General features: G+C 48.2%; 1 protein-coding gene across 1 annotated transcript in view; it reads right to left on the reverse strand.

The window, feature by feature from the left end:
• FER1L5 (fer-1 like family member 5) overlaps window positions 1-7,795 on the reverse strand; it is a 53,281-nt gene extending 45,486 nt beyond the window's left edge. The window contains exons 1-7 of the mRNA XM_068967380.1: window positions 7,711-7,795; window positions 6,595-6,647; window positions 5,894-5,985; window positions 5,090-5,198; window positions 2,534-2,588; window positions 2,024-2,133; window positions 373-501 (exon numbers count right to left, since the gene is read on the reverse strand). Of these exons, the coding sequence (XP_068823481.1) occupies window positions 373-501; window positions 2,024-2,133; window positions 2,534-2,588; window positions 5,090-5,198; window positions 5,894-5,985; window positions 6,595-6,647; window positions 7,711-7,795 (633 nt within the window). The remainder of the gene's footprint in view (window positions 1-372; window positions 502-2,023; window positions 2,134-2,533; window positions 2,589-5,089; window positions 5,199-5,893; window positions 5,986-6,594; window positions 6,648-7,710) is intronic.
• Window positions 7,796-12,408: the final 4,613 nt, after the last annotated feature.

Consider the following 12,408-nt stretch of genomic DNA (forward strand, 5'->3'; position numbering starts at 1 on the left):
CTCCTATTTGCTGTGAAGTGATGGGGCCGGATTGCTATCATTCTACACGGGGCCTGCACTTTCTGGCTGTATCAGCGGCCCTCCCAGATCGTTATCCCCAGGCCCTGTCCCCCCAGATTGCTGTTTCCCCAGATCTCTGTCCCCTCCCATTCCTGCCCACTGCAGTCTTGCCCCATCGTCATCACGTATGTGTTCACATGCTCTGGTCTCCATGGTGTTTGACCATCTGTGCCCAGTTTTGTGGAACGAACAGACGAAAGCAGCAGAGTCGGGGAGCAAGCGTACCGTCCACCAGCAGGAGATGCCTAGCCCTCAGCTGGCCCCTGTGACCCCAGTGCCCCCACTCAGCTCTGAAGGGCACAGGCCGCCCACCTCATTGAAGAAAGGGTTGTTCCCCATCTTGATCCGTGAGTGGTGCTGGTGGCCCCCAATGACCACCTTCACCACTGGCTTGATGTCGTTGCCCATCAGCTGCCGGGCTTCAAACAGCTGCACGCGGACCTGCAGGGGAGAGACCAGGGGAAACTGACTTTGGGGGTCCAGGCTCCTCTTTGTCAAGGGGGACTCTTCTCTGAAAGAACAATATGTTCTGGTAAGAAGCATCTACTGCTGATAGAAAGTGGCCCCAAAGCCCTGAGAAGGCTCTGGCTCCCTCTGTTTCTTCCTATGCGAACTGTCACCTCCACTTCGCCCTTTCATTTTGGGTGCACACAGGGTTTACTGAGTGGGAGGGACTTGTTACAGAATAGGGTCCAACATTTCTCAGTTGTTGTATCGTTTTGTTTGTTTTAAATATTTATTTGACTGCATCAAGTCTCAGTTACGGCATGTGGGATCTTTAGTTGCAGCATGTGGGTCTAGTTCCCCGACCAGGGATTGAACCTGGGACCCCTGCACTGTGAGTGCGGAGTCTTAGCCACTGGACCACCAGGGAAGTCCCAGTATATTGTCTTTTATACTTGTGATCTTTTTACAGAATTGAACACTTTATTTATTTTCATTTAATTATTTATTTTTTACCAGAGATAAAGAAGTTTATTTCATAGTGATAAAAGGACCAGTTAATGAAGAGGACATATAAAGATTATAAACATTTTTGTTTATACCTTGACAACAGATCTTCACAATGCTGCTGCTGCTAAGTCACTTCAGTCGTGTCCGATTCTGTGTGAACCCAGAGACGGCAGCCCACCAGGCTCCCCTGTCCCTGGGATTCTCCAGGCAAGAACACTGGAGTGGGTTGCCATTTCCTTCTCCAATGCATGAAAGTGAAGAGTGAAAGTGAAGTCGCTCAGTCATGTACGACTCTTCGCGACCCCCATGGACTGCAGCCCACCAGGCTCCTCCATCCATGGGATTTTCCAGGCAAGAAGTATAAAGAGAAAGAAAGAAGAACTCTTCTCCCCATTGGCATAACAGGTAGGCAGAAAATCATCATGGTATAATACATTTGAATAGCACTATCAATCAACTTGGCTTTCCCAGTGGCTCAGCAGTAAAGAACCCACCAGACAAGGGCAGGAGACTGGGTTCCATCCCTGGGTTGGGAAGATCCCCTGGAAAAGGTATGGCAACCCACTCCAGTGTTCTTGCCTGGAGAATCCCATGAACAGAGGAGGCTGGTGGGCTACAGTCCATGGGGTTGCAAAAGAATTGGACATGACTTAGAGACTAAACGACAACAATCAATCAACGTGACCTGATGGACATTTATAGACTATTTGATCCAACAGTGGCAGGATGGAAATTATTCTCAAGTGTGCACAGTATGTTTACCAAGAAACACCATATTCTGGTACATAAAACATGCTTCAATAAATTAAAAAATAATCATTCAGGTTATGGTTTGCTTTTTTTTTTTTAACCATAATGGTATTAATTTATGTTACTTTTTCAGTGTTTATTGGAGTATAGTTGCTTTACAATGCTGTGTTGGTAGGAACTGAACATTTTAAACTTCTGTGCAGTTGAATCTATGATCTGTGTTTCTTCTGCTCTCCTGAGACTCCGTAAAGGGCCTCACCTGGAAGTGCTGAGGCTTTGGGGACAGAGCCTTGTGCACTGTGGCACTGGGAAACATCAGCTTCTGCTTGGCCACCTCTTGAGCTGTTATGGCCAGGAGGTCTTCATCGCCTGGGGAAACAGCCCAGGGTGGGCTCTCGTGGGGGGAGAGCAGGATACTTGGGGGCACGTCCCCCATTTCATCGTTCTGTCCCCAGTGTCCCCAGTGCTAACTAAAATCACAGCCAAGAGGCCCTGGTAAGGGCACATGTCCTCCCAGAACCCTGCATGGTCCCCACCTACCCTCGGTACCCCTGGGCCTCACTCTCTATACATGGGCGGGGCACGCTCTGGGGAACGGTCATCCTTGCCTCCCTCTGCAGCCCATTTCAGGCTGAGTCTTACATCTATGGGGAGGTGTCTGGAGAGCTCACAATCCTATAGGCCTCAAGGGTTGGGTCTCCAAGATCGCCAAGAGCCCTTCCAGCTATGGCTGGAGAAGGGCAGGGCTCAGCCCCGTGGAAGTACATACCGATCTTCTCGATGTCCTTGTAGGTCATAAGGGCCGCCTGTAACGTGACAGTGCACTGCAAGGGAAAGGCAGGGGCTGTAAGATCCGGCCATCCCGGCAAGATCGTGGCACTGGAACCTGGCCCATCGTGGCAGGAGTCGCACCCAGCCCTCCTGGGTGGAGTGATGCTGGCCACAGCACAGGGCCCCACTGTGGAGACTGTGCAGTCTGGGGTGGAGGGAGGCTATGAACTGATGGGGAGAGAGCAACGGGTCACTGCGGACGGGGCTGAAGAACAGAGGAGGCGCGTGGCCGTGGTGGTGACAGAATAGAACGCCGCAGGGTGGGGAGGAGAGAGAGGTGACTTGGGACCAGTCTAGAACCACTGATGCTAAGCTCCTCGCCCAACATCTCATGACGCCCTGTGGGAACTCAGCAAACACCAACTGACCTCTTGCCTCCAAGCGCCCTCACTGCTCAGCCATCGTCAGAATTGACCCCTGAACTCCCTAAGTGCCCTAAACTATCAGTGTATCTGCGTAGACCCCACAAGGCCCTTCCCTCCTGGCCCCTGGCCACTGCCCAATCTCGGCTCTCCCACAGTCAAGCCCTCCCCGCCCCTCCCCCAGTGCTGGCAGAGCAGGCAGCCCACCCTTCTGCACATGCCGGGCTGCCTTTCGTCCCTCCAGCCTCCACACAAGCACCTTATATTCCTGCCAGGGGCTGTCTTTCTTTCCTATCCGTTGGGCAAACTCATGTGCTGCTGTGCTTCGTCGCTCCATCACGTCCGACTCTTTGCGACTGCATGGACTATATAGCCCACCAGGCTCCTCTGTCCATGGGGATTTTCCAGGCAAGAATATCGGAGTGGGTTGCCACGCCCTCTTTCAGGGGATCTTCCCAACCTGGGGATTGACCTTGTGTCTCCTGAATTTCAGGCGGATTCTTCACCGTCTGAGCCACCACGCCTCTCCTTAAAAACCATCTATAGGGTTTCCCTGGTGGGTCAGTGGTTAAGAATCCTCCTGCCAAAGCAGGAGACACAGGTTTGACCCCTGGTCCAGGAAGATCCCACATGCCGAAAAGCAACTAAGCCAGTGAGCCACAGCTAGTGAGCCTGTGCTCCAGAGGCGGGAGCTGCAGCTACTGAAATGCGCGTGCCCTAGAGCTGCTGCTCTGCAGCTACGGAGCCATTGCAATGAGAAGCCTGCACGCTGCAGCTAGAGCAGCCCTTGCTTGCCTCAGGTAGAGAAAAAGCCTGCACAGCAGCCAAGACCCAGAACAGCCAGAAATAAAACCACATAAAAAAATGTTTTTTAATCTATAAAAGTGGAACTCTGACCTACACTCTGTAGCAATCAGCTCAGGAAACGAACCTGATTACAGTCACCAGCCCAGGAAGTCAGTTTGCTGTGAGTCGGACCTATAGAAAGTCAGACCACCAGCTCTGGCGACAAACAGCCAGGACTTGATTAATAACTGACGAATCCCTTAATTTTGTTCCCACTTTTAGCTCAGGGCCAACGGGAGAAAGCCAAATATATACCCCTAAGCAATCACGTGGAGAAGGAAACGGCAATCCACTCCAGTATTCTTGCCTGGAGAATCCCAGGAACAGAGGAGCCTGGTGGGCTGCCGTCTAAGGGATCGCACAGAGTCGGACATGACTGAAGCGACTTAGCAGCAGCAGCAGCAGCAGCAAGCAATCACATAGGGTGCTCAGCTTCTGGTTGGTCCACTTACAGCTCCCCTCACATCAACAGCCTCCCATCAGGACTTACCTGAAGTCTTCCCTTTTTTCTACCATTGAGTTTTCTCGCTCCTCTGCCTACCTTTGCGTCTCTGTCAGATCCAAGTGCTGGTGGCTGACTCCCTTGTTATATCTGTTGTTGTTTAGTCGCGAAGACATGTCCGACTCTTTTGCGACCCCACGGATTGTAGCCCACCCAGGCTCCTCTGTCCATGGGATTTCTCAGGCAAGAATACTGGAGTGGATTGCCATTTCTTTCTCTAGGGGATCTTCCTGACCCAAGGATCGAATCCATGTCTCCTCCATTGTAGGCAGATTTGTTACCACTGAGCCACCAGGGAAGCCCCTTGTTATATATTAATAGCAAGCTCTGAATAAATCGCCTTTGCTTTTTCTCATCTGGTTGGTCCTCATCACCTCCTCTGTGAAGCCTTTCATTTTCTCTCAAGTGAAACCATTCATTCCCCCCTGACCTCAGTGAAGTAGCTTTACAGACCCCAGTACACATGTGCGGGAGTGCTTGCCAGGTGAGTGACGATAGATGTGGGCTTCATTCAAGTTTGTATCCCAGGCCTAGCGCAGTTGCTGACACCAGCAGACAATTGACTGAGTTCTGATCTCAATGGGTGGGTGAAGGGTAGAGGGGTGAGTTGGTAGATGGAGAGCGTCATGGAACTTGGGGAGATGATGACAAGTGTGATGGGGTCCCCCAGGGTAGAAAATGTTCTCTGGGTTAGGGGGGACCCTGAGACACTGCTGCAGTGCATGGCCCAGCTTCATCAGCTGCCCCCCACTCCTTCAGCCCCCCTCCCTGGGGCCTGACTCACCTCTGTGGGCATCATGGAATGGTTGAGCAGGGTTAGGTCATTCACAAAAAGGATCTTTCTTGGTTTTTTCACCAAGGGCTTGAGCAGTACTGTGGCCATGCCAATGAACCTGGGGAGACAGGGAGCAGGTGTGAGATCCTGAGCCAGGTGTCCTCTGTCTCAGGCATAGCTTTATCCAGGGATGTCTTTTCCCTCCTGGAGGCTGTGCTGTCCAGACAGAAGGAAGGATGCGGTGATGCAGAGCGTCCACTAGAGGGCGCAGGACTCCCAACTCTCTGGGAACTGGCTTGGGGGCTTCCTTGCCAGTGGGCACCCTAGTTACTGGCTCTGCCCTGCTGTGCCCAGCCCCTTTCCAGAAGCTCTGCTCCTACGCTCCTCTGGAACAGGACCTGTGCTAAGGAACAGCTGATTGGACCAGGAGGTGGGCATCTGACCAAAGCTGGGCCAATCAAATTCTCTGTCCTAGGAATTTTGACCTGGGATGCCATAGCTCAGTCTCAGTAGGGCACTAGCATGGGGCTGTGATGAGAAACCAGTGTTGGGCAGAAAGAAACAGGTTTGAGATCCTGTGTCTTCAAAAGAGACAGAAAGCTCCTGAGTCCCCAGTTTCCTAATTCTGTTTGATCTATCTATAATTCTAGCCTTGATACTTTTTTTTTTTCCTTTTTGGTATTCGCTGTCTAGAGTGGGTTCTAGTCCTTGCATCTGAGTGAGTTATGGATGAGAGACTGGAGACACAGCATCTGCTGTAGATTTGGTCAGAGAATCAGGCTCCTCCTGCCTCTCTCTCTGGCGGAGCCTTACCTTTCCTTCTTCATTGAGCCCATGTCTCGAAGGGTGATTTGCAGGAAAGAGTCCTTCTGCAGGGGGTGGTTCCAGAGGTGCCAGATGAGCGTCTGGGGGAGCCACGGAGAAGTCAGTACCCTCCCTCTACCCCGCCCCCTTCCCGTCCTTCTAGGAAACGAGAAAAGATGCAGTTGAAGCTCTGGCACTGTTGAACTGAGGACTTGAGGACTTGAAGTGAGGACTTGAACTGAGGACCCTCCCTCAAGTCCAGTTTCCTAAGAGGAGGCATTTGTTACCTTCACCCAGGAGCTGGGCATCCTACCTGAGCTCCTAGAGCTTAGCTGCAGTACTGGGGGCTTGTTAGTAGCTAAGGGGCTTAGGAATCAGGTGGTGGGACGAGGATGGATGGGAGATGAGAAGGGATCCTTCAGAGGGAGCCCTGTCTCTGGGAACAGCAGGATGGCTGGTTGGACAAGCTGAGTCCCTCCCTAGGGTGAGGGGGAAGGCCAAGAGCTCTAAGCAGCTGTGGTTACAGTGGCCCTGAGACCCCACACAGCCTTCTCAGCACAGAGGCTGCTCACAGGGCAAGATGCTCCAGCCATGGGAAGGCTGAGGAGGCCTCTGTCCCCTCCCTAGACTTCTGAGCACAGCCAGCCTGGACCCAGCCTGAATGCTGGGCTTGTCATGGTCTCATCTGGGCTTGTCCTAATGTGTTTTACCTCATTCCACACGGGGTGATTGCCTTCCACCTCACGAGTTGTCCTCTTGACATCTGAAAAGACACCAAGGGGCCAGCATACGCGATACGACATGTTTCAAAGTCTAGGTTCGAGTGAGCAAAGAGAGGTCAGACTCTCTAAGAAAACATCCAGTCTACATTGGCAGGTGCGATGTGGCACTGATTCTTTCTAACTTCGGAGTTTTCTAAACTTCTCACCTTTTGTTAAGAGTGACATCACCCCCATGTGACAGATAACGTTACGTGTTCATTTCATTTTCCTCCTGGGTACACAGTTCCCAGTCATCTCGCCCCAGGGTGGGGCCGGGTAACTCGTCCTGGCCAGTGGAGTGTGGGAGCCATACTTAACTGCTGCCTGGACCGGCTCCCGAAGCTTCCCACGACAGCGTCCATTCCCCTCCCCACTCCCGTGTCCACTCTCCCCGTCTGCGGGCAGAGCGATGCCTGGAGACTCTGCAGCCACCAGCAACAGGCAGCTGGTCCCCAGTCTACTGTTTGGAGGAGTCATTCAGGTTTGCTGCCTGATCTGTACCGTCAACGTTAGACTTGGTTGTAAGCAAGAGGTGAACTGCTGTGTTAAGGCACCGGGATTTAAGGGTTCTGTTGTTACCGTTGGGCAACAACCATCGGTAAAGCCAGTGTACCCTGAGACATCCTAAAACATCTAATGGGTTGAAAGGTCTTTATCCACTACAGTTTGTCTTTTCCAGAAACACCTTTAACAAAGAACAGTCCATAGCCCTGCAAAGAACCCCTAAATTGGTAACTCTGAGATTCTTCCCAAGGAATGAATATGTGTGTGAGGGCACGGTAACCCACTCCAGTATTCTTGCCTGGAGAATTCCATGGACAGAGGAGCTTGGTGGCCTACAGTTCATGGGGTTGCAAAGAGTTGGACAAGTAGCCATTCAACGGAAAAAATGCAGGCAGAGGAGTCATACTAAGAGAAATCACAGCAATAAGGATGATAAATTTGAAAGACCCGGATGATGTCTACCTTGCCTTTTGGTCACACGGCATCTTTTACATAGCAGGGCACCAATGGGTCTAGTTAGCACCGGACACATGTTGCCTCTTGGGGGGTCCTGGCTCTTACCTCTGAAGTACACGGACACGCAGGGTCTGGGTGGGGGGCTTAGGGGTGGGCTAATCTTGGCCGACTGCACGATAAGCCGCAGCATCTTCCCCATCTACTTCTCAATGTCCTTCTCAGGCAAAACTTCCTGCTTGGAGCACCTTAGTCCAGGGCTTCTCCTGGGGTGAGTAAAGTCTGTTGCTTAGCAACAGAGGTGATGTCACAAAGGCCGGTGGTTCTTGATTCTGGAGAGGAAGGAAGAGAATGGAAAGAGGAAGAAGTCATAGGGCATGATGGAGCCAGTGGCTTGAGGTGACCCGGGCTGTAGAAACAAAACAGCTTGGCTAAAGTTCATTTCCCCTTCCCAATTTCTTTGCTCTCTCGTTTTTACCGTTCTTCTAATTTCAAGATCAGGAAAAAGGGGAATACGTTCTCTTTATACAAGCAAGATATCTGGACTGAATCCTTGCCAAAGTCACACCGTTTCCATAAGAAAATAGAGAAGGGAAGTGAGTTGAGAAAAGGAATAGGGAACTCAAAGATGATTTCAGTGGTGTTTCAGAAGTCCTTCCTAATGTGGAAGCAAACATCAAGGCCTCCCTTTTTCTAAAGAGGACATGAGTTTAGATAATGAGTCTTTCTTTAACCAAACTAGCTTACTCATTAACAAATTCCTATGCCAGCCAGCTGGGTTTGTAAGGTTAAAGAAAGCTCTCGAAAGAAAAATCTCACTGACAATATAATCTTGTTGTGGTATCTTGCTTGCTCTCAAGGCCTCTCAGAATGAGAATGGAGCAGGTCATTGCTCTTGTTGTCCCTAAGCTTTTTCTACTTTAGAAGGTTGATCAATATATAACCTACATCTAACTACATCCAAGAGTTAGCATGAAAAAAAATTTTTTTGTCAATTTATTTGGCTGTGCCGGGTCTTAGTTGCGGCATGTGAACTTATTAAGACTTTTTTGGTTGTTTTTTGATGTGGACCATTTTTAAAGTCGTCACTGAATTTGTTTTATGTTTCGGTTTTCTGGCCACAGGGCGTGTGGGGTCTTAGTTTCCTGATTGGGGATGGAACCTGCACCCTTTGCATTGGGAATGGGGAGTTTTAGCCACTGGACCCCCAGGGAAGTCCTATTAGCATAAAAATTAACGAATGTTTTAAAAGTGTGTATTAATTGGTGAAACAATTTAGCACTAAGCTTACTACACATTCTAAAACATGCATAGCATTCAAAGAACAACAATTTAAAAAAAATAAACTGGATGTGTGATTATGGTGCTACGATTGCTTTTAGTCTTCCTGACAGTTTTTCTTGAAATCTAACAATGACACAATGCTTGTTGCTTTGTGAAAGATTTTCCAAACTAATCATGACACAAAAGGCAAACTCAGTAAAGGAAGAGGTTGATAGATTTGATCACATAAAATTTAAGATGCTTGTATAGAAAAATATACCTTAAAAGACAAATATCAAGGCAGGGAACGTCTGCAACAGTTCTTATAATTCAATAAGAAAAAGATGAATACTCCAGAGGGAAAACTGCCCAAACAGATTTTTTTAAAAAGATGCAAAACAAATTCAACCTATTTACTAATCAAAGTAATGCAATGAGATACTGTTCGTCATTTTGCCAAAGTGGACTCAGAAGCCCCCCAAACAAGAAAAATATGTAAAAAAAAAAAATTCAAGCTCATTAATAAGCAAAGAAATACAATAAGATAACATGTATCACCTCCCCGATTGGCAAAGATTGAAAAAAAAAAAATGATTAACTTGGTGTGCTAAGGAAGGAAGGGCAGAGAAAACATACCAGTTCATACACTGTGCTGATCAGACATAAAGAGAAAAAAGCAGCAGAATGCTGTAGCAAAATAAGTGCCAGGGCAAGAGAATTAAGGGTGGTGAAAGATGAACCAAAGGCTGCTCTTTTCCTGTCATCCTAATAATATTAACCTCTATATCTCTAAATAGCATATTTAAATTACATCTCTTGAATTTTTCACTTTAAGAGATTATCGACCAAGTCAGTTCTTTTATATCATCTTTCACTCCTTTCCCATCTCCCAGCTTTTCTCTTCTAACCTTTCCAACTCATCTTTAGGCCTTATCTACCCTGGAGGAGGGCATGGCAACCCACTCCAGTATTCTTGCCTGGAGAATTTCATAAACAGAGAAGCCTAGCAGGCTAACATACAGCCTATGGGGTCACAAAGAGTCAGAAACAACTGACTTGCCAGGCAGGCACAGTTGTTTATCTGCGTACTTAACTTATATGCAGAGTACACCATGAGAAACGCTGGACTGGGTGAAGAAGCACAAGCTAGAATCAAGATTGCCTGGAGAAATATCAATAACCTCAGATATGCAGATGACACCACCCTTATGGCAGAAAGTGAAGAACTGAAGAGCTTCTTGATGAAAGTGAAAGAGAGTGAAAATGTTGGCTTAAAACTCAACATTCAGAAAACTAAGATCATGGCATCTGGTCCCATCACTTCATGGCAAAAAGATGGGGAAACAGTGACAGACTTTTATTTTTGGGGGCTCCAAAATCACTGCAGATCACAATGACTGTAGCCGTGAAATTAAAAGACGCTTGCTCCCTGGAAGAAAAGTTATGACCAACCTAGACAGCACATTAAAAAGCAGAGACATTACTTTGCCAACAAAGGTCTGTCTGGTCAAAGCTATGGTTTTTCCAGTAATCATGTATGGATGTGAAAGTTGGACTATAAAGAAAGCTGAACACTGAAGAACTGATGCTTTTGAACTGTGGTGTTGGAGAAGAGTCTTGAGAGTCCCTTGGACAGCAAGGAGGTCCAACCAGTCTATCCTAAAGGAAATCAGTCCTGAATATTCATTGGAAGGACTGATGCTGAAGCTGAAAATCCAATACTTTGGCCACTTGATGTGAAGAACTGACTCATCTGAAAAGACCCTGATGCTGGGAAAGATTGAAGGCAGAGGAGAAGGGGATGTCAGAGGATGAGATGGTTGGGGGTCATCACCGACTCAATGGACATGAGCTTGAGTAAACTCTGGGAGTTGGTGATGGACAGGGAGGCCTGGCGTGCTGCAGTCCATGGGGTTGCAAAGTGTCAGACACGACTGAGCTGCTGAACTGAACTGTTGTGTATCCACACGATGACAGGTTTAGTACACCTGCCTTTCCTGCAACCTGCTTTCATTCATATCTCATTTGGGGGCTGAATCTATACTGTATTCAGTATTTTATTTTTATGATAATGAATTTTTTTCACCGGGCTTCCCAGGTGACTCGGAGGTAAAGAATCTGCCTGCCAATGCAGGAGACTCAACAGATGCACGTTCAATCCCTGGGTGGGGAAGCTCCCCTGGAGGAGGGCATGGCAACTCACTCCAGTGTTCTTGCCGGGAGTATTCCATGGACAGAGGAAACTGGCAGGCTACAGTCCGTGAGGTTGCAAAGAGATGGACACCACTGAAGCAACCAAGTACAACCACGAAGTCTAATCTCTGCCTTGAGGGTGGCAGTGCCTCGCTTTAACTTCTCAAGGGTAGGGCCATCTTGACACATCTTTGCAGAGACCAGAAAGCAGCACTCCACAAATTATTTATTTTTAACAGTTTTTTTTTTAGAGCAGTTTTAGGCTCACAGCAACTTTTAATTTTTACATGTATTTTTATTGTGGCTGTTTCTCGAGTAAATTTTTTTTTTTTTTTAAGTATTGTTGCTTTACAGTATTGTGTTAGTTTCAGGCATGCAGCATAAGAAGTAAATTCCTAAGGAACACAACCTGGTAGGTAAGGGCTGAGCTTTGCGGAGTGGAAAGTAGGTTGCCCTGCCTCCCGGCCCTGGCCAGACCATCTACAAAGCAACAGTGGGGGACAGCGAGAATAGGGGCTGCAGGAGCCAGCCTCCTCCCTCACCCTCACTTTTCTTGCTGAAGATGCAAGAACCCATACACCAGACCCCGTGCTGTCTGCAAGCAAGGCCCGTGTGCTTTCTCAATTCAGTTCAGTTCAGTAGCTCAGTCATGCGATCCCATGAACTGCAGCACGTCAGCCTTCCCTGTCCATTACCAACTCCTGGAGCTTACTCAAACGCATGTCCATTGAGTCGGTGATGCCATCCAACCATCTCATCCTCTGTCCTCCCCTTCTCCTCCTGATTGGCTAGGTGGATCTCCTTGCAGTCTAAGGGGCTCTCAAGCGTCTTCTCCAACACAGTCCAAAAGCATCAGTTCTTCGGTGCTCAGCCTCCTTTACAGTCCAACTCTCACATCCATACATGGCTACTTAAAAAACATAACTTTGATTAGACAGACCTTTGTTGGCAAAGTAATGTCTCTGCTTTTTAATATGCTGTCTAGGTTGGACATACTTTTCTTCCAAGAAGCAAGTGTCTTTTAATTTCATGGCTACAGTCACCATCTGCAGTGATTTTGGAGCCCAAGAAAAAGTCTCTCACTGTTTCCATTGTTTTCCCATCTATTTGCCATGAAGTGATGGGACCAGATGCCATGATCTTAGTTTTCTGAATGTTGAGTTTTAAGCCAACATTTTCACTCTCCTCTTTCACTTCCATCAAGAGGCTCTTTAGCTTTTCTTAGCTTTCTGCCAAAAGGGTGGTGTCATCTGCATATTTGAGGTTATTGATATTTCTCCTGGCAGTCTTGATTCTAGCTTGTGCTTTATCCAGCCCGGCATTTTGCATAATGTACTCTGCATATAAGTT

The sequence above is a fragment of the Capricornis sumatraensis genome, chromosome 1 (genome assembly GCF_032405125.1).
Source record: "Capricornis sumatraensis isolate serow.1 chromosome 1, serow.2, whole genome shotgun sequence".
In the NCBI taxonomy this organism is placed as follows: domain Eukaryota; kingdom Metazoa; phylum Chordata; class Mammalia; order Artiodactyla; family Bovidae; genus Capricornis; species Capricornis sumatraensis.